Source organism: Magallana gigas, chromosome 4, assembly GCF_963853765.1.
Source record: "Magallana gigas chromosome 4, xbMagGiga1.1, whole genome shotgun sequence".
NCBI lineage: Eukaryota > Metazoa > Mollusca > Bivalvia > Ostreida > Ostreidae > Magallana > Magallana gigas.
The window spans coordinates 32,499,454-32,518,092 of NC_088856.1; the positions used below are offsets into that span (position 1 = coordinate 32,499,454).

The 18,639-nt window shown below is 35.8% G+C and overlaps 4 protein-coding genes across 4 annotated transcripts; 2 read left to right on the forward strand and 2 right to left on the reverse strand.

Moving 5' to 3' along the window:
* Window positions 1-697: 697 nt before the first annotated feature.
* Window positions 698-4,946, reverse strand: LOC105342544 (uncharacterized). Its single transcript, XM_034449362.2, has 6 exons — window positions 4,807-4,946; window positions 4,476-4,557; window positions 3,867-4,105; window positions 3,541-3,679; window positions 1,551-3,278; window positions 698-1,410 (listed from the first exon to the last, which is right to left on the reverse strand). Exons 2-6 carry the CDS (start codon window positions 4,543-4,545, stop codon window positions 1,124-1,126), a joined length of 2,463 nt encoding a protein of 820 aa, XP_034305253.2. The 5' UTR covers window positions 4,546-4,557; window positions 4,807-4,946; the 3' UTR covers window positions 698-1,123.
* Window positions 4,947-5,002: 56 nt separating this feature from the next.
* Window positions 5,003-9,028, forward strand: LOC105342545 (uncharacterized). Its single transcript, XM_011449530.4, has 6 exons — window positions 5,003-5,137; window positions 5,346-5,473; window positions 5,880-6,130; window positions 6,358-6,499; window positions 6,712-7,104; window positions 7,580-9,028. The coding sequence occupies exons 2-6, from the start codon at window positions 5,368-5,370 to the stop codon at window positions 8,713-8,715; spliced, it is 2,028 nt and encodes a 675-aa protein (XP_011447832.3). The 5' UTR covers window positions 5,003-5,137; window positions 5,346-5,367; the 3' UTR covers window positions 8,716-9,028.
* A 1,154-nt stretch (window positions 9,029-10,182) lies between these two features.
* Window positions 10,183-13,531, reverse strand: LOC105342546 (DNA-(apurinic or apyrimidinic site) endonuclease 2). The gene is made up of 6 exons (XM_011449532.4): window positions 13,210-13,531; window positions 12,656-12,739; window positions 12,138-12,321; window positions 11,763-11,909; window positions 11,446-11,515; window positions 10,183-11,266 (listed from the first exon to the last, which is right to left on the reverse strand). Exons 1-6 carry the CDS (start codon window positions 13,322-13,324, stop codon window positions 10,283-10,285), a joined length of 1,584 nt encoding a protein of 527 aa, XP_011447834.3. The 5' UTR covers window positions 13,325-13,531; the 3' UTR covers window positions 10,183-10,282.
* A 233-nt stretch (window positions 13,532-13,764) lies between these two features.
* Window positions 13,765-16,556, forward strand: LOC105342547 (emerin homolog 1). The gene is made up of 6 exons (XM_066082128.1): window positions 13,765-13,850; window positions 14,129-14,230; window positions 15,026-15,118; window positions 15,474-15,501; window positions 15,684-15,776; window positions 16,051-16,556. Exons 2-6 carry the CDS (start codon window positions 14,149-14,151, stop codon window positions 16,247-16,249), a joined length of 495 nt encoding a protein of 164 aa, XP_065938200.1. The 5' UTR covers window positions 13,765-13,850; window positions 14,129-14,148; the 3' UTR covers window positions 16,250-16,556.
* Window positions 16,557-18,639: the final 2,083 nt, after the last annotated feature.

The window sequence follows — 18,639 nt, forward strand, 5'->3', positions numbered from 1 at the left end:
CTTTGAGATATTCAGGTCGAGATATTGGAGATACTAAGACTCTGAGATATTCAGGCTGAGATACATATCAAAGAAACACTACTTGAGACTTGAAATTAACAACTGAAGTCCAAGCGTCCACTGTAGTCAAGACGAAGTCGTAAATCTATTAAGTCTCATGGAAAGATCTATGATGAAGAAAATTTATATAAAACCATTAATTAAGAACTATTTCAATTTACTTTAATATATTTTACGGCCATTAAATTCAAATATTGATTAGTTTGAGATTAATAAGCATGCATTAATTTTGTCGTAAGGTCTTTTGTGAAACGCAACCCTGGAATGGCCTTTACTTACATAAAGATTGTACCATCACAGTATAACATATACTGCGTCACTAAAATGTAAATGAACAATTCTAATAGCACATGTCTTTATTGAAAACTACCTCTAAAATGGCTTCATAACAAACGGAAAAATATTCTATATATATATAATCAAAATATGATATGTCTTAAAATGTGAGGCAATGATTTAAATAACAACATGGTGATATGACACTTAAATATCAAATAGCACATTCTACATTAATTTTACAAAGCAGAATTTTACATAAATAGCTAGTCCCTACAAAACCTACAAGATATTTCATTGCTGCATTCCCTGCAGATATAAAAACACAAAACAAAACTGGATGATTGGAAGAAATTATTTAGTCAGAACATATCTATAGTTAATTTTCAGTCCATGGCTGTTGATGAAACTTTTTTCACAGATTACAAATTTCAATAAGGTTAAAAGTCATCATGAATTTAATTTAAGGTTTGAAAAATTCAATAACTTTTTATTAGAGATAAAGTTACTTAAATAAAATTCATTTTGACATTTGTAGGTATTGTACCAATAAGTAGACACACAATAACAAAATGTATTTGTGATGAATATGCTTTATGCAAATAGACATGCAGTCCATTCTCTAAAGAAATCAATAACATATATAATTGTAGAATACAAAAAAAAATGACTGTAAACTTGAAATGTAAAATTGAATAAAAATTTGTATTGTACAAAATATTGCTAAAAATGAAACCACAAAGTGTCTCTTTCACTTGTTTTCTGTCAGGTTTGATTTATAATGGCTCTATATTTCTGATGACTCCCTGTTTACTGTAATTTTGTCTCGTATTGCATGGTTTTTAACAGGAGCGTCACGCATCACCGAAGTCTTTGGTGTTTCCATCACAGCTGGCGGTTGAATGTTGGAATAAAATGCGGCGTTTGCTCTCTCTGGTGTTTCGGAGGAGTACATGGTGCGTTGTCCCCCAGACATCAGCGGTCGGACTGGTTTGGATGGGGACAAGAAAGGAGGGTCATCATTAGGATGTCGCCGTAACTGTTGAGCTGCATTAAAGGAAATCTCCTGAAGAGCTGGAAAGTTAAAAACATTATTCATTAAACTTTTTTCTTTTAGTCTGTAAAAATGCGTTTGGTAATAGTGAACATTGACAAATTGTTTTTTAATTCATATGAGTTTCTATAGAGAACAGTTTCTTCATTGTCTGGCCTACCTGGATCAGGTGCAGATGGAAGCTGGCCATCTTTGGAGTCCTTGGTGGTCACCCTGACTATGGTTTTACGGGTGATCTGTGGGTTCTGCTCTCCGGGCGGGGGGTCGGTAGGGTCTCTCTTGCTGTCCGTCCAAATAGTCTGGTTGACCTGTGCCCCCGTTTTTTTATCCACTGCAGACCGAACTATGGTGCCCCCTGGTGGTGGCACTTGTGGATCGTCTAGCACTGTCCCTACCGGCACTATGGAGCTGTTGTTGATGTTTGCTCTCCCTAACTGATTTGATGGCATTTGATGATAATTATGCTGAGGGGTGTGGTAAGAATCTTGCCCTGGGGTGGAGGTATAGCCGGGCAGCCCAGGGTAGGACATGTCTGCCACTGGAATGTAGTTACCATGAGGGTCGATTATGTACGTCTGTCCGTTAGTCTGATACTGATGGGGGTTACAGAATATTGCATTACCATATGCATCATAACCCAGTAAAACCATTTCATTTATTTGATTCTGATAGTCCTGTTGAGGGGGGTAGAAATGTTGCATCACTGATTCATCTGTGGCAAACACAGGGGCCAGCGCCTCTGGAGGCAGGGGACCATTCTCTTGCTTAGAGTGACCATGTGGCATAGAATCAAATGAGGTGTTTGGCATGGAGTCGTCTGTTGTGTGTTCCTGGTTGTCCCCCTTGCCTCTACTGGAATCTCTGTGAACTCCAACATATTTCTTCTTTCGCTTCTTCCTTTTGGATCCTGGTGATTCATCGGTTCTGGATCTCAGGGAACTGACCGATGCTCGGATGGCTGGATTGGTCCTGAGCAGTGGATTGGTGATTTTATCTGGCTCTCCCACCTCACTCTGCTGGTCGATACCTGTGTATTTGGCCCTATCTATTGTCCCCGTTTCCTCAGGCATGCCATTTGCTCTCCGTGATGTTCTAGGTGTACTCTCAGAAGCGGGGCCTTCCCCAGGACCCAGAGGTTTTTTGGTGCTCGTTTCTGACTCGGAACTCTTGAGTTCTTTCATACTCTGTCTTCGAGACAGCTCTCGTCTGAGTTCATGCAAGATTCCTCCCCCTGCTGGTTTATCATCCTCAAACACATCATCCACATTTGTCTCTTTTTTGGCATTTGCTCTATTTTCATGCTCCTCTTGGTTGGCATAGCCATTATTGTAATTACCTTTTCCGGAGCCACTAGATGCTAAAGGACGGCGGCCCCTGGGTGGTTCCTCTGTATTTCTGGTCCGTCTTCTGCCACGTTGTGGTGAAGATGACAAGACCTGCACACCTGGCTCCTGTTTGAGTGATGCCTGACTGTCACTCTCCCAGGTCTTTGGGACAGAGGGCAGTGGGGGAGCTACAGGAGGGGTAACAGGTTTGACTTTACGACCCATGGTTGGAGTGTTTGTCAAACTCGCCCACATGTTCTGATTGTCCCAGTTTTTGGACGCAAAGGACTGCTCTGATTCGCCCACAGAATCCACATATCCTGTGGAGCCTCCATTCATACTGTGGAAGATATTTTCTGATTTACCAGACACACTAAATCCGCCTCCTCCTCTGTAGCTTTGCATGGACTTCTTCTCCAGGAACTTCAACTTTCCTTGTTTGTAGAACCAGCACATTATGATGCAGAACACAATCAGTGCAAACAAACCTATCACAATCCCTATGATGGCCCCTGTGGGCAGTTTGGAGGTCCCCTCCGATACCTCTGGAGCAGATGGATCCCCTGTCAATCAAAACATAGTATGTCAATCAACTTGGACAGATTCTGATTTTTTCCATGGTAAATTTTCTTTTGGTTTAGAGAATTAGACACTGGTGAGAATGAATCTTTTGCAGATACATTTACCATAATATAAAATGTTTAATTCTCATTCAACGTTAATGGTTACTGGGTATTCATTCTGTGGTGTACCTCTTTTGTAAAAGTTTTGTCTAGTTTTAGTTTAGTGCTTGTACAACATTATCAAATCACTACAAAAACTTACGGAATGTAGAAATTCTTAGGTTAAACGTGTTGTGGGGCTGGAAAAGATCAGAAGCCTGGGTCAGCTGTACTGTGATATCCGAGTTCCTGACCTCAATAATCCCTGTGTTTTCCTGGTCTCCTAGGCAACGGAAACTTTTCTGCATAATTAGAAATTGCAATCAGTTAAAGCAAAATAATTCAATTAATTGGATGAAAGTAAATACATGTGTCTAATTCACTACATGTTGATGCGCCATGTAGTTAAATACTTTTTTTAATCTTTTAAATGCTTTCATCTTCCTATTCAAATGCCTGCTAAGTTCAACAAAATAAACAAGGACATACAATGGGGGCTCCAGATGGTGTCGATCCCTCATAGATGGTCAAGGAGAAGGCACAGTCCTTGATGGTGGCCGTCCACTCCACTTTGATGTAATAGTAGGAGTCTGTGTATCCAGAGCGTAGGTACGTGGTACAGACCCGGGGAGGATTAGGGGTGGAGATTGGGGAACGGGCGGCCAGGTTTATTATATTGTCATAAATAATGATGGTCTGCCCGCATGTACTAGGACCATCCATGTAGTCTGAAATGAAATGTGACGGTTTTATTGTTAAAGAGCAGACAGAAATCCTACGAGTCTGCATCTAGGATGTTGTGAGCTTCAGGCAGTTTGAATATGGTGAACATCAGCACTAATTTGGTCACAGTTCATGCTATCTTTATGTAAACATATACATGCATTTGGAAAAATATATTGACAGTACTTGAATGCTTTTAGTCTATCAGATATTGTTACATGTCACCATACAAAAGTTATAAAGATTACAAATCTACTGGTAATATAATCAATTTGTTATCAATGATCATGGTAAATTCATATTTCAAATAAGGATAAAATATATAGACAATTTAGTGTATAGTTTTGGTATAATTTGAAAATAAGATATACATACATTCTCTGACAATTCCATCTGCCAAATTCAGGCAGAGTGTCAGGATGATCAGGCAGTATAGCTTCATCATCAGCTCAGTAACCTGAATACAAAGGAAGGCACTTTTATGAAGTTATTGTTAATATAAAAAAAAACACAAAAATTTCATTAATATTTAGTTTGCGTTAATTTCAAAAAGCCGTTTTTAAAGCAGTTTAGGTAGCCATATTTCCGATAACAAAAATATGCGTTTGAGTAGCAATAAACTGATAAACACTAAAACAGTGATAGGTATATATAGACAATCTGGTAACAAGGAGTAATTAGTCAACTTATGTACATCTAAAATTACCTTTACTAATTAAGGATCCTTCATATTCAAAACAATATCTAAGATCTCGCATAAAACGGTAGAACTGTATATAATTACATTCAAACGTTTTGTTTGGACGCCATGTTCTTTGAATGTGTCAACAACGGGTTTTACCTGAGTTGACCTACTTTACGTGAGTAGAGTAAGGTAGATATAGGCGATATATTTTCTGTCACGATATCCTTTCGGCATAATACTTTACATGAAACGACGACGTATCAGTCCTGTGTGAAATAAATCTTATCGACTATTTATATTTCTCACAGGTAAAAATTGTTAAAATGGCGTCCAGGTATACACAGGAAATAAGGTAGTAATATTTTTTCGAACAATATAATATCTATAGTAGTGTTTCATTGTTATCATCAAGTTAACCTTGTATAACTTTCAATTCGTAGTAACAATTTTAAAGTTACAGCTGATCAATTAGCTTTGAAATTGTTCTTGAACTATAAATTACTCTGATTCATAAAAATACCGTGATTTTTTGTATTTCTGTATGGTTTTTTTTTTTGTAGGAACCAAAAGTAAGATTTCAAAATGTTGAGTGGCCTTTTTTTCACTGTTTTAATCTGCCTGAGAATCCATGTATCGCTCCAACAGTCCTCATTTAGTGGCCAAAACCCACAGGCAAAGGTGTTTGAATGTAAGTAATTGCCGTTATTTAGGTACCTATAAAATTTACCAATTTTAGCAGTAAATACAGGTAATTAGACAATGGGAAATCAAGGAGCTATAGATGAACCTAACTACTACAGTTAAATCCAACTATACTGAACACTGTATAAATGAAAATTGTAATACAGTATATACTATTCTTGCAAACTAATTCCAGCTATATATTATATGTGAAAAAAGGTTGTGATAATCCTAGATTTGTAACAAAATTAAACTAATGGATACTATGCTACAGTTCAAAACTTCATCCCAATTTGATTATATATTTTATATAATAATAGAATTTTATTTACCGGTATATTCTAAACAATATTAATTGAGATTTGAAATCCTGTTCAATGAGCCATTGTATAACATTGCACTCTTTGCTGCAGACTACATGGACAGTCATGCCGAGTGTGGAAAGACTTTTGAGCTAGGTCTGACCCCGGCCACTGTGTATGGTAAGGGCGCGGTTCAGACCAGCGACAGTCCCCTCAGCTGTACCATCATCCTCTCTACCGACGGGATCAGGGAGCATCGCCGATTCAGCATCGAACTAGTCACAGGGTTCATCAATTCACAGGGGGTCAGTTTCTACATCTATGATGGGCAGTGGACCCAGGACTCAGGAGCACAGACTCTGGTAAGGCATTTCCTGTCATCAATGTCAAATATTCAAACTAATTATATCTGCTGTATTCTCAAAATCATCCTCACAATGTAAGGAGTCCTAAGTCCAACCTTGGCTGTTGCATTGTCTTATAGCAACAATGGAATTAGGACCCGTGATATCGAGAGGATGTCTCAAAATCAGAGTTAATGGATTTTTGTTGTTGACGGTAATTAATGCCTTTTTTTTCTCCCCATCAGGCCTCCTTTAGTTACTTTAACAACCCCCCTACCAACATGCAGCGACTGATTACGTCTGGAGGGTTCGTTACCTTCTCCCTGACACGAGATAGTCCTAACTTGTTTGGATACGGCTTTGTAATCCAGGTTACACCTATCCCAGGTAACAATTATGAATAATAAGATTGCAAATATGGATTTGTGGTTACTAAATTATTTTAATATTTAGTAAATACTTAATTTAATAATTAATTATTTTATTTTATTAAGTAAATACAGAACACTTGCATATGCAAAGTTACATTAACAAAGTTTTATATCATGTATATAAATGGCATACATTGATTTAAGTTTATTTTTTTTATTGAACATCAGCTGACATTTCGAATCCCAACAACTGTGACCAGGGAGCGGGCTATGGCTGTGAGAGCTATCACTACAACCCCGTCATCACCAAAACCGAGGTCATTTACATCGTGGCGGGCATCTTTGGGGTGGCTTTGGTCATTATTGTACCCGCTGTCATTATCTACTGCTATGTGCGTCAGCGAGGGCTGACCAGGAGATGGCAGGAGCGGCGACTCAAGGATGGCGCCCCAAATACTGCCGCGATGTCCCTCAATGGCAGCATGCGCTCTGTTCCAGTCAGCAGCCGTGCTTGGCAATCCGACATCTCCAAACAGCCATTCGCCTCCATCAAAAAATCTCCCGCGTCTTCTCGTCGATGGTCCAGACCACCCACTGATGATGACGAAAGTGTTTTTGATGGTACGTCTGTTTCTTTGTCCTACACATACATATCTAGTTTAAGTATTTTAAGATTGATAATCATGTCTTGAAACAACTCTTAATTTGTAAAGTAACGAGTTTTACCGGATACAGTTGTTTCATTGATATTATTATTGGACATCAATTTTAGTGGATTTTTTAATAAATTAATTTTGATAATAAAGGATTTTCAAAATTTGTTCAAAATGCCAAACAGATGCAAAATTTTGTCATTTTACTCTCTTGGATTTTGAAATATATTCCTCAACAAAATCCACAAAGACTGCTATGGTTGTCAACAAATCATGTTGAATCCAATTAAAATTAATTTGAGGGATACAAAGAAATAAAGGATTAAATCTATCATCCTTTTTTTTCCCCAAAATTTTATATTCTCAAATTAATTTTTTATCACTTTATGTATGAATATATATTAAGATGAAGAGGTATAAAAGCTCATGGTCTTTTATCTCAGATTATCCAAGAAAACCTCCTCCCCCTCCTCCTCCTTATGAAGAGTATGACCAATACAGAGTGGCCAGGAATGGGAGGGACTACCCATCTAGACGGCGAGATGGCTATGAACGAGATCGCTATGACCGAGATCGAGATGGCTATGATCGAGATCGAGACAGGAGGTACCGAGAGAGGAAGCATAGTGGTAGCAGTTACAACACATCAGGCAACTACAGTGATGAGAAGAATGATTCCTTTGTTCAAGCTGATGATGATCACCCTCAAGAGAATTTTGTGGAGAGGATCATCGAACCAAGGGTTCATCCAAAATCTGCAGGGAAAATCACCAGGAAGAAAGAAGATGACGAGGATAGTTATGATTCAATTGGAAATTTGAAGTCTACTAAAAAAAAACTGAAAAAGACAAACAGTGAGACACAGTGCAACAGGGAATCAGACAGTGAGGCCAGTCCCGAGACTGAAAGCGAAGCTCCGAGTACTGAGGAAGAGGACGTAGTATCCTCTCAATCAGAGGAAGAGGGGCAGGATCCCAGGACCTCACTGTATGCTCAGCCTGATAAAGCTCGCAAAAAAGGCAAGAAAAAGAACAAAACCACAGCAGATAAACCGGTGGCCGTACAACCACCGCCTGCCGCCGCGAGCCTTCCACAACCAGTTCTTGGAGTGCCATTTCAAGCCAGGCCGGGGATGGTCTTGCAAAGACCTCCTCTCCAGGGCTATCCCATGATGCCCCCTAACCAGCCTATAAACCCCGCCCTAAGGTTTATGCCACCAGTGGGTCAGATAGTCAGGCCAGCCTATCCAGTTCCAAACCAGTTGAACCCGGCGGGTCAGATCCATCCTCCCAATCCTGCAGCGAGATTCCCAATGACCGCAATGACAGACCAGCGAACTGCAGTACCAATACAAAATCTACCTGTATCCAAACCCCGATCGGTGGGCCAGCAATTAAACAATTCTGGGGAGGCTCCTAAATATTCCTATCTGGTTAACCGAGGTTACGATACTGGTAGAACGTCTCCGGTCAGTTCCACCACAAGTTACAGTCAGCAGAGCTATGTTCTGGATGACTCCGCTGTAAACATAGACCTTGGCAGTGGTGTTGATTTTATGAAACGAACCACTGATGTTTAATTAACTTTGTGCTTAGACTGCAAAAATAGTATGACTGTAAAGTTAATATGTTCTCTACTGTGCGATGCTTATTATGCAAACCAAATCAAAGTGAATTTAAAGCATTTTTTTCAACTTGTCTTTTTATTTGTGACAATATTTTGATATTTCATTTAAATACGATGAGTGAATATTTTGGGCAAAATGGAATAAGATGAAAGACTAACCATTGCTAGCATGTACTGATTAAATGAGTATAATGCAGGTGTCAGTCCTCTATACAGACAAGAGGGTTTGCTATAGCTACATTTTGTAGTTTCCCTTGATTTAAGTGGCTTTTTGGAAAAAGGTTTTAATATTATCTGTATAAAACTAATTCAAACTATGATTTGAATGAAATTGTTCCGTTGTTATTTATTCAAGTTATATAGATATCAGTTATCAAGTTTTAAAAATTACTTGATAATGCTTGGAAATTCCCCAACACTGTACAGTCAAATTAAAAATATTAAGCATTACAGTTATTTTATTTTGTGAAGCAATATTTATGTTTACAGGTACAAAGTACTTTTGTAGATGACATGCTTAGTTTTATTGTCGTATCATAATTTTATATTTTTATGCTGAGTCTGACACATTTCTACTTTCATTTATTTGTGCATTGTATATATATATCTTAATTTTCACAAAATTATAGATATCAAGTGTACATTTCAAATGAAGAAAGAATTCAGGACATTTATTATACACACCAATCTTTATCATTCCATTTTGTAACTTTTGATTGACTCATATTCAGAATAATTTTTTGAACATATATAATTTTAATCTACCATTATTATGTTTCTCTTGTCATTATGTGTACTTGCTTGACATTGTTCATTTTTTACCAATATGAAATAACGAATAAATATATTTGTAGAAAATTCTCATAATAGATCTATATCCTACAAGTGTTAATTACATTGTTGTGGTATCTACATACCTGTAAAAGTAATTAATTGGGGTGGGGGTTTGAAGGTGGAAAATTCAAACTTATCTAATATAAAGTTTCAATTTCCAATACCAAGGTATGCCAAGATCATATTGCCATACCGGAGACTTTAAGATTGAGTCTTCAAAGCCTAAATTATGTTAAATCAATGTACCTGTGCTATCTACATTACTGGTAGACACAATCTCGTGGGATCTATCATCATCTTTCAAATAGTCCACAGAAATACAAACACTATTCAGTGATACTTTAATCACAAATAGGTCACTATATGTACCACACAGGTCATTCAGACTGGTTCATTTAGGACCAAAGCAAATTGCACTTAAAATGGAGTCTCAAACTATTGGCCCTATCTAATCCATTTGATTCCAGAAGTTGATGCTTGCCAAAATTACTGTACCTACAACCAGTCTTTAATAGTCTGATCTTTTTGTGAGTAATTTTTTCACAATCCTGTTAAAAATACTTCATAGATAAACAACAAAGGGAAATATGGAAAAATAATCATCTTTATGGAAATATTTGTGCAAAATACAGTGTATCAAAATATAAATCACAACAGGGATGCATAATTGGTGTGCAGAAACCTCGTCACTTTTTTTTGTAGTCCACCCACTTGAAGAAGTCACACCTGGCTTCTGGATTCGTACTGTGACCCTCCCCCCGGGCACACACAAAGAACTGCTTCCCTTTATTGGGCCCCGGCTTTTTCACTGTCCTTAACACACAGGGTTCCTGGTGTCCCTTACACAGAGGAGGGGGAGGGGGACCTTGGAGGAGGTTTTTCCAGGCACTTGCTGTGTTACTTTTCACAGTGATGGTACTCTCAACTTTTACACTCATCTCAGAGCTGTGATTCTCTCCCTTTGTTTCAGAGGACACTTCCTCCATTTTAATATCAACAACTTCCTTTTTTGTACTTGTCTTTAGGAAAAATCCTTTTAGACTACCCTGCCTGGAATCACTTGAATCAGATTTCTTTTTCTTTGCTGCATTTCCAATTTTGTCTCCATTACTTGGTCTCTTTAAAGTCACTTTTTCTGTCTTATCATTTTTTGTATTTTTGATATGGTTTTGATCTGCTGTGTCCTGACTGGTTTTTATTTCAATACTACTTTCAATAGTCTTCTCTCGCTTCATAAAAAAGGAAGAAAGTTTAATTTGTTTTCCACAGAACTCTGGCATATGTTTCGTGCACAGAGGAGGACATTTTTCGGCCGGAATAAACTCTGCAATATACTCTGCTTTGACTGGACAGTGGTCTGAGCCCTCTACATCTGCCAATATCTCGCAGTCCTTGAGATCACTTTGAGCCAATTCAACGTTTGTAAAGATATAATCCAGACGTCGCCCATAGTTGGTTTCTCTAGCCGAGGTCAAAGTGCACCAGTTGGTATAGGCCCCCGTCTGGTCTGGATAGAAGTACCTGAATGAGTCCACAAACAGTCCCCCCCTCACAGAGCTTGTGGTGCCAGCAAAATCCTCCTTATTCTCCACAGCAGCAATGCTGGGGTCCCGGTCCGTGTCCCACACAAACTGGTTCACCCACACCCGGCTCGGAGTCGTAACCGTCCCCTACAAAGTACGTATCCCAGTTACTAAGTTATACCCAGTATTAACCACAAAGTGTACAAAATTTTGATGATTGTAAAAGATTTTATTTACAATAAGTTTTAATAAGAATCCAAATTTGTGTTTGTGTTTATTCAGATTAATCTTATTTTCAAAAGTTGTCTAAAACACCATTGACTTACTACTTCATCTTCTTCACTGCGATCAATGCTCTTGTGCTTGACATTCATGTCTCCAAGTACAATAACATTACTGAAAACAGAATACAAAAACATTTCATAAATATACAGTGTATATAAAAACATTAAAGATATAGTAGTACAATGTAAATGCTGAGCATTATGAGGCTTAAGACAGGATAGTTTTTAACGGTTTAGCCAAATGCTGAAATAACTAAATTTATGTTTTATAGAATTTGCGAAACATGATTAAAGAAATGCCCCTTGAAGTCTTCTTGTACCACACATGCTGTGGTAGGCGTTGTCTGTTGTTCTCTTACCAGCCACTCTGTAGAAGAGCCTCGGCCCTGGTCTGGAGTAGAGCGAAAAAGCGCAGCTTGTAGAGCAGCCTGTCCTCTCTATCTGGGTCAACGCGCGGACAGTACACATTGATGATGGCTAACTCAGCTTCCACTCCATCATGTTTCCTAAATAATCAAATAATTAGAAATCCTCCTGCTGATGCCAAATATACTTGTTATGAAATGTTGCATTTAAAATCTTATCCGAAGAACAAATGGCATTTTTAATATGAAAAAAAATATTAATTGTTTACACATATGTTTTATAAATCTGGAAATAACATCAATCAAAAGTACAGGAACTTCAGTACTGTAGCCAAAACTTTCATGTGAACTATGATGACCTTTTTTCACCTGATTTTGTGTTTTGTAATGACTGCCCTCCCCTCTGCATCGAGAGCCTCCAATTCATCACTGGAGAACTCGCTCACATCTCCGTAGTGACCCACTTTTCCTTCAAGTTTTGGGTTAAGTTCTTTATACAGACCCTCTTCTGCCTCTACAGGGGTTGCTGAAGCTTTGCAAAATGTTGCAACGCCTACAACGATAGCAGAGGAACTGAATCATATGTTAAATTGTCTGTACATGTATGAACAAACACATCATAGATGCAATAAAAAATTGGATATTATAGATCATTCTAGCTTTTCAAAAGCAATTTTATTCTATTCCAGAAAATCCTGATTAGCAGTCACATGAAATGAATGAAATAGTAATTAAAATGTTATTATAAAAAAAATTGACTGCAGATTGTGTATGTTTTAATTATTTGACATGACATGAACTCTGTAATATGTGTATAAAGGACTTGAATAAACAAAATTATTTTTTGCACCAGAACTTCTGGGAAAACATAACTTCTTCAAACTCACCAGAGTAGCCACTTCGTTTCTTTGAAAAAGAGAAGTAAGAATTGTAGCCTTCAACTATGGCTGTGGGTTCATCTAACATGTCTCCTGTAATTTTAGAAATAATTTAAGGGCTCATAATTTTAAATTTATGTTATGTTCTTAAACCAAACATAATTTTCATAATAATAACATAATAAACATAATAATGTTTCATAATTAATTTACTCTATCGCCATAAATGTGTATTCATACATGCATTCATTTTAGTAAGGAATACTTTAAAACAAATACCAATGCAATTTGGTGTCAACTTTGATTAAATAATTTACATAATAGTACGTTTAGCCCAGTAATTGAGAAAACCCAGACAATCAAAATCAACCATAATGTAGTTTTTTTATGGAAAAATTATCACTGCGATTTTTATCATGACAACGCAAAATTTTCAATGTACAGTTTATTAATCTTCTTAAGTAAGAATTTTCTGGTTTTCACCTTGATTGGGAGGGAGGTTCAGCTCTGGTGTAGTACCAGAACAACATTAATAAATCTGACTGATCATCAGTTCAACTAACTTGTGACTTTGGTTTCCTGGAGACATATAACGTCAGCATCCAAAGAATCAAATAGTTCACTAAGTTTAATTTTACTGGCACGGATCCCATTTATATTCCAGGTTAGTATCTTCATTTTGATCAGCTGTTGGTATCATAAATGTATTGAGTCCACCAAAGAGTCAGAATGTTGATCCCACACTGGCCACATGGATGCCCACCGATCGGAAGCTAAAAGGTAGAAGCGATGAAAAAAATAATTATTATATGTAAATCTGTTGCATTCAGCCAGATCATATGTGATGACTCCAGCAAACTCAATTTTTAAAAGAATCAACACTTTGTGACTATGTTTACCCTTTTCCTCGGGTTTTCTTCTATAAAATAAATTGTACAATAAATGTTTCACATTCCTCGAAATATTAGCAGAAAAATAGCCAATACCACAAAGGGATAAAATAACATTATGTCATATATAACTCAGTCATGATAAAACCTCAAAATTTGTTAAAATACACCATGATTTAAAAAGTTACGAAAAAAGTTGAATAATCTCATGACAACTTACTAAAACTTTCCCGCCATTTTGGTTCGCAGTTCGAAAACGAAACTTGAATTACTTGTAAATCTACTCAGGATTGAGAGCAATAAAATTGGATTTTTAAGGTAAGGTAAATTTGAAAAAAAATAAAATTCGATAAGTCTGATATTTTGTAGATTATGTATGCTCAAACTCAATTGTGTTTTCATTGTCATTAAGACGAAGACCAGAACGAAATTTAAAAATAAGCTCTGCTTGTCGAAAATTCCGGACATTAGAAAAAAAAATTAAAATCCAAAATCCCCTACTTTCGTTTTGTAAAATAGTATTTCATTGAAAAAAAATATATTTTGTTGTAATAATTCCAAGTTTATAATCGGTATTATTATCTTAATTTTAGCATAACATAGACAAACAGAATGGAGGAGATTCAGAATTTAACAGACAAGGAGCTAGCAGAACAGCTGAGGGGGTATGGAGCAAATCCTGGTCCTATTCTCGGTATGGATGCTATCACACAATGTTGACTTTCAATATCATTCTATATTTTATAATTTGTGTACTCTTTCGTCGGCTGAATCCAAAAGTTAATAAATTTACACTTGTATAATTATTTTGATGAAGTGACAAGTGCTTGCGCTTTAAATCGCATCAATTGGCATGACAGAACGTTTTAATTTTGATTTAATTTATGTTATATTATTATAGTAATTTCATCTTAATATCTTTTCTTGATTAAAGATTGGAATAAATTCAATAACTACAGCATTTATTCGCATAAAAATTGGTTTGGACAGTTTATGAAATGCTCCATTTCGAACAATTTATTGTTATTTATGAAGCTATTTCATCTTAATTTCTTTTCTTGATGATTGGAATAAATTCAATAGTTACAGCATTTGTTCTCTTAAAAACAGGTTTAATGGAGCAATTTATAAACTATCCTACCCAGTTTATACCCGTGTGAAGTCCAGATTGGTTTGAATACCAGCACCTGATAGCTTAGTTGGTACAGCACCTGACAAGAAATTCAGGGTGCCCAGGTTCAAATCCCTGTCTGCTCCGTCATTATTTCTCCCATCCTGTTACACTTGTATATATTCTATAGCTATTGAATTCATTCCAATGATAAATTCTACTTCATTAAAGTTAACAAATGTACATGACCCAGTACTTTTGTTCCTATTACATTGTTTGTGACTGTATGTTAGTGATATTTAAAAGGATGATAATTAGGGGACACTGTATACTTTAGAGTATAGATGAATATTGTCGTTGCTTCTTATTTCTTTAAAGCTTCCACAAGAAGTGTATATGAGAAGAGATTATTGAAACTTAGAGAAGGGGTTGCTGCAGTGGATAAGCTTCATAAACCTCGTACGAAGTACAGTAAGTGATGTTTATACCCCCATTCTGAAGGAGAGGAGGTATACTGTTTTAACCTTGTGTGTCTGTCTGCTTGGTCTGTCGAACTGTAACTTTCTCTTGCATTTTTCTCAGCAACTGTAAATTGCAGATGCTTGAAATTTTAATAGTGTCTTTGTTAAGGTATGCCATATGTTGGGATTTATTTTTTAACTTCCTGTTAAATGTCAACTTTGCTTATTTTGTATGCCGGTATTCACATCAGGTTGGGGTATCACTATTGAGCATTGACTCATAGTTATCTTGTTTCAATAAGTATTTAGTTGTGATCACTCTGTCTCTTTTACTGAAATTTATATTAAATTTGTTACTGTTTCAGCTGAGGTTCCAGATGATGAAGAGAGATCGTAAGTTAATTTCATGAGGTCATTCAGTTAGGTGTTTCACAGTTATCACATTAGTACAAGCCCATAGATAGAGTGCCAATCATTGTTGACTAGTCTTTGTGGTCCAATTTATCAATGAGGATTTAGTCTTTGTGTTCAGAGATATTGAAAATCTGTAATATTTTCCAATGACACATTTACAGCCCACCACCTAAACCTCGGTCTCCAAGAGTTAGGAAACGTGTTGTCAAGAAGGTGGAAGTGGAACCTGAGGAAGTGGATGATGTAGACAACAGGTAAGATACTTGCACCCATATATATTAATGATGGAACTTACTTATTGTGATTATTCAATGAATTGATTGTTTCTCATCAAGTTATATCTGCCCTACCACATTTTAAATGAAAAATGCGCATCTGCTAAATAATAAATTATGTATACCCCAGAACAGAGAAGTAATTTTTTGTAGCAGAGTTATTACTGTTTTTTTCAGTATTCAGCTTTAACTCTTGTAACTGTGTTTTTAAAGAGATGTATTAATCACTTATTGAGCGATGTATTTATTTTAGTGCTGCATCTGATTTAACGGACAACGAGCCTAGCCAGACATCAATGACAGACCCCGAGCCGTCCGCCAAGTCGTCAGGGGGCGTGGCTATGTATGTCAAGGTCGTCATTCTCCTGATTGTCCTGTTCTTTGTATACCTGGTTTACATCAACATGGAGCCATCGTCTGGGAATCGAGTGCCAAAGATCAAAGGGGATTAAAGAACTGAGTTTGAAATCTGTTGATTAATCTTTAATGCTATGAAGATTTGGGCCAAGACATCAAAATCTGTTAATGAATTTTAATAGATTTCACAAATGACAACACAAATATGAAGGCTTATTTTTACATTGTTTGTTTACTAAAATATTTTCTGTAGTGCAATGTATTATTATGGTTTTTGCCAAGTGTGCTCTATTTGTGTTTAGCGTATTGGAATGTTAGTACATGTAATAAGTCACAGCTATAGTCTGTCTCAAGATATATGTTCAGCAATATGGATGATCTATAATAAAAATACACATACCTTAACCTAAGAAAGAAGTGCAATTGAAATTGATGAAAGGGAAAATTTCCAAGATATCTTAGTTGACACATTGTCACTTTTTACTCGGAAAAGTTATCAGGACCGAAAACAGATTTTTTACAGAGATTTATAATTATAATGAAAAATGTTTACATCTTTTCTCCATATGGAAGTCGCTTGGAATACCTCAAACAATTTTGATTTATCATATGGGTACTTCAATATCTGTTACAATGCAGAATTCCCATATACTGTTTATTTTTAGACGTTTCTTGAAACCTGACAATTTTAAGCTAGAAGGGAAATTTCAAAGGAGAAAATGTTTTTATTTTTTCATACTACATGTACTGAATGAACCCTGAGGTATTTATAAATATCTAATAATTTAAAAAATGTGCTGCATAAATATCGTGGGACAGACTATAGTTATGGTAACATCAGTTTACGTGTTTCATTGATAAGTACTAATTAGCTGATAGAAATGTTAGTCTTGATCCTCATTTGCTTATTTGCAATTGAAATTAATTGTTATTAGTTATAACAAACAAACCCTGTAAAATTAAAATATCATTTTATGGTGAGATTAATACTGATAAAATATACCCAGTAAATGTCAGTGTATATTGAATATTGCTTTACTTCTGTCGTGATGAACAAATAACTCATATTATACCAATTATGAAATAAACCAAGGTAACTTTAATAAGAAGGGTTTTTTTTTTTGGCGTACAGTTCTATTCTTTATGAATCTAAATAAATAAGAGGAGATCTTTTTACTTGAACTGTCATACTTCAAGATGTATGTTAATCTATTAAAATTTTGTATTTATTATGAACAGTTGATATATTTGAAGTATTTTTTATAATGATTAAAACAAGTATATTTTGAATAATCTGAAGCAGGCTACTGATATACTGATCCTTACTATGATTTCTGTAACGAAATTCATGTTAAAAGCATTTTGATATCACTAGAATAGAACTTATTGATTATTGTACGTTAATTTGAATATCATACAACTTGATCTACTGGAAAAATTAGATCACCAAAAAAGTGTTTTAAAAAATGATACTTTTTAATATGGTTGGTTATATAGACCATGTATATTTTGCTTGCCATTGACAGAAATCAAACATTATTTTTCTCATCTTGTTAGATTACAAAGCACAATGTATCAATATTTATTCATATGTACATGTACTAGTATTTATGTTATGAGTTTCTGATCATGGCCATATGATGGGTTTTGCTTTGTCAATTCATGAATCTTTGGGATAAGTATAATTTATGTTTTTTCAAATTTTGGAAAAATAATTGTCAAGCATTATGCATAATAAAAAGTAAAGTCATTCTCTTTGTTTAATGATACCCACTTAGAAGAAATAATGTAAAATTTTCCTGCATTGATGACTACCAAGAAAGCCCCGTTGAAGCAACAAAGATAATATTTATTTGTTTGTATTTTATAACGTTAAAGTTTTTAACATCAACCTTGTAATTTTCAACTTTAATCTTGGAATTTCCAACGTTAAAGTTGATTTTTCAAACTCGTAATACGGATACACCGTGATGCAATATTATTTCATAAATTTGCGCTCATAGCTTGCAATGTGTAGATTGGACAAAATGCAAAATATGACGAAAAAAATCTCATCATTTTTAAAAACAAAATTCAAGATAATGAACGTATCCATTGCACCATTCGTTTGGCGTTCACACACAGGACCCCCAAAAATACTGAAGGACATGTGCGTGACTCGGTAAAAAATTGCTCAAGATATTATGGGAGAGATGATTTCCGTGGAAGCATTGTCCCATGATGCGGAATCATTCAAGATCTTCACCAAAAGTGCATTAACTAAGGCGGTATGGGCCACTTTAATGCTAGTATGTCAAATTAATTATCAAATGTAATCACTGATTGAAATCAGAGACATGAGTAACCAGGGACATACATGTATATATTTAGTATATATGTCCCTGGAATAACATGTTATTTACGTCTTTTGAAATTTCAAAATACTGTTATTTGATTTGAGACATAAATAACATGCTTTAAATCATCCACAGAGATCTCTCTAAGT

Coding starts and splice junctions, on each gene's coding strand:
- LOC105342546 (XM_011449532.4), bottom strand. CDS start 13,324: ATGAAGATACTAACCTGGAATATAAATGGGATCCGTGCCAGTAAAATT. Junction 12,740..13,209: donor CCAGGAAACCAAAGTCACAA/GTTAGTTGAACT, acceptor CTAAAATTACAG/GAGACATGTTAGATGAACCC. Junction 12,322..12,655: donor GAAACGAAGTGGCTACTCTG/GTGAGTTTGAAG, acceptor CTATCGTTGTAG/GCGTTGCAACATTTTGCAAA.
- LOC105342545 (XM_011449530.4), top strand. CDS start 5,368: ATGTTGAGTGGCCTTTTTTTCACTGTTTTAATCTGCCTGAGAATCCAT. Junction 6,131..6,357: donor ACTCAGGAGCACAGACTCTG/GTAAGGCATTTC, acceptor TCTCCCCATCAG/GCCTCCTTTAGTTACTTTAA. Junction 7,105..7,579: donor TGACGAAAGTGTTTTTGATG/GTACGTCTGTTT, acceptor CTTTTATCTCAG/ATTATCCAAGAAAACCTCCT.
- LOC105342544 (XM_034449362.2), bottom strand. CDS start 4,545: ATGATGAAGCTATACTGCCTGATCATCCTGACACTCTGCCTGAATTTG. Junction 3,680..3,866: donor CACCATCTGGAGCCCCCATT/GTATGTCCTTGT, acceptor CTAATTATGCAG/AAAAGTTTCCGTTGCCTAGG. Junction 3,279..3,540: donor CCTAAGAATTTCTACATTCC/GTAAGTTTTTGT, acceptor TTTGATTGACAG/GGGATCCATCTGCTCCAGAG.
- LOC105342547 (XM_066082128.1), top strand. CDS start 14,149: ATGGAGGAGATTCAGAATTTAACAGACAAGGAGCTAGCAGAACAGCTG. Junction 14,231..15,025: donor AAATCCTGGTCCTATTCTCG/GTATGGATGCTA, acceptor ATTTCTTTAAAG/CTTCCACAAGAAGTGTATAT. Junction 15,502..15,683: donor CCAGATGATGAAGAGAGATC/GTAAGTTAATTT, acceptor ACACATTTACAG/CCCACCACCTAAACCTCGGT.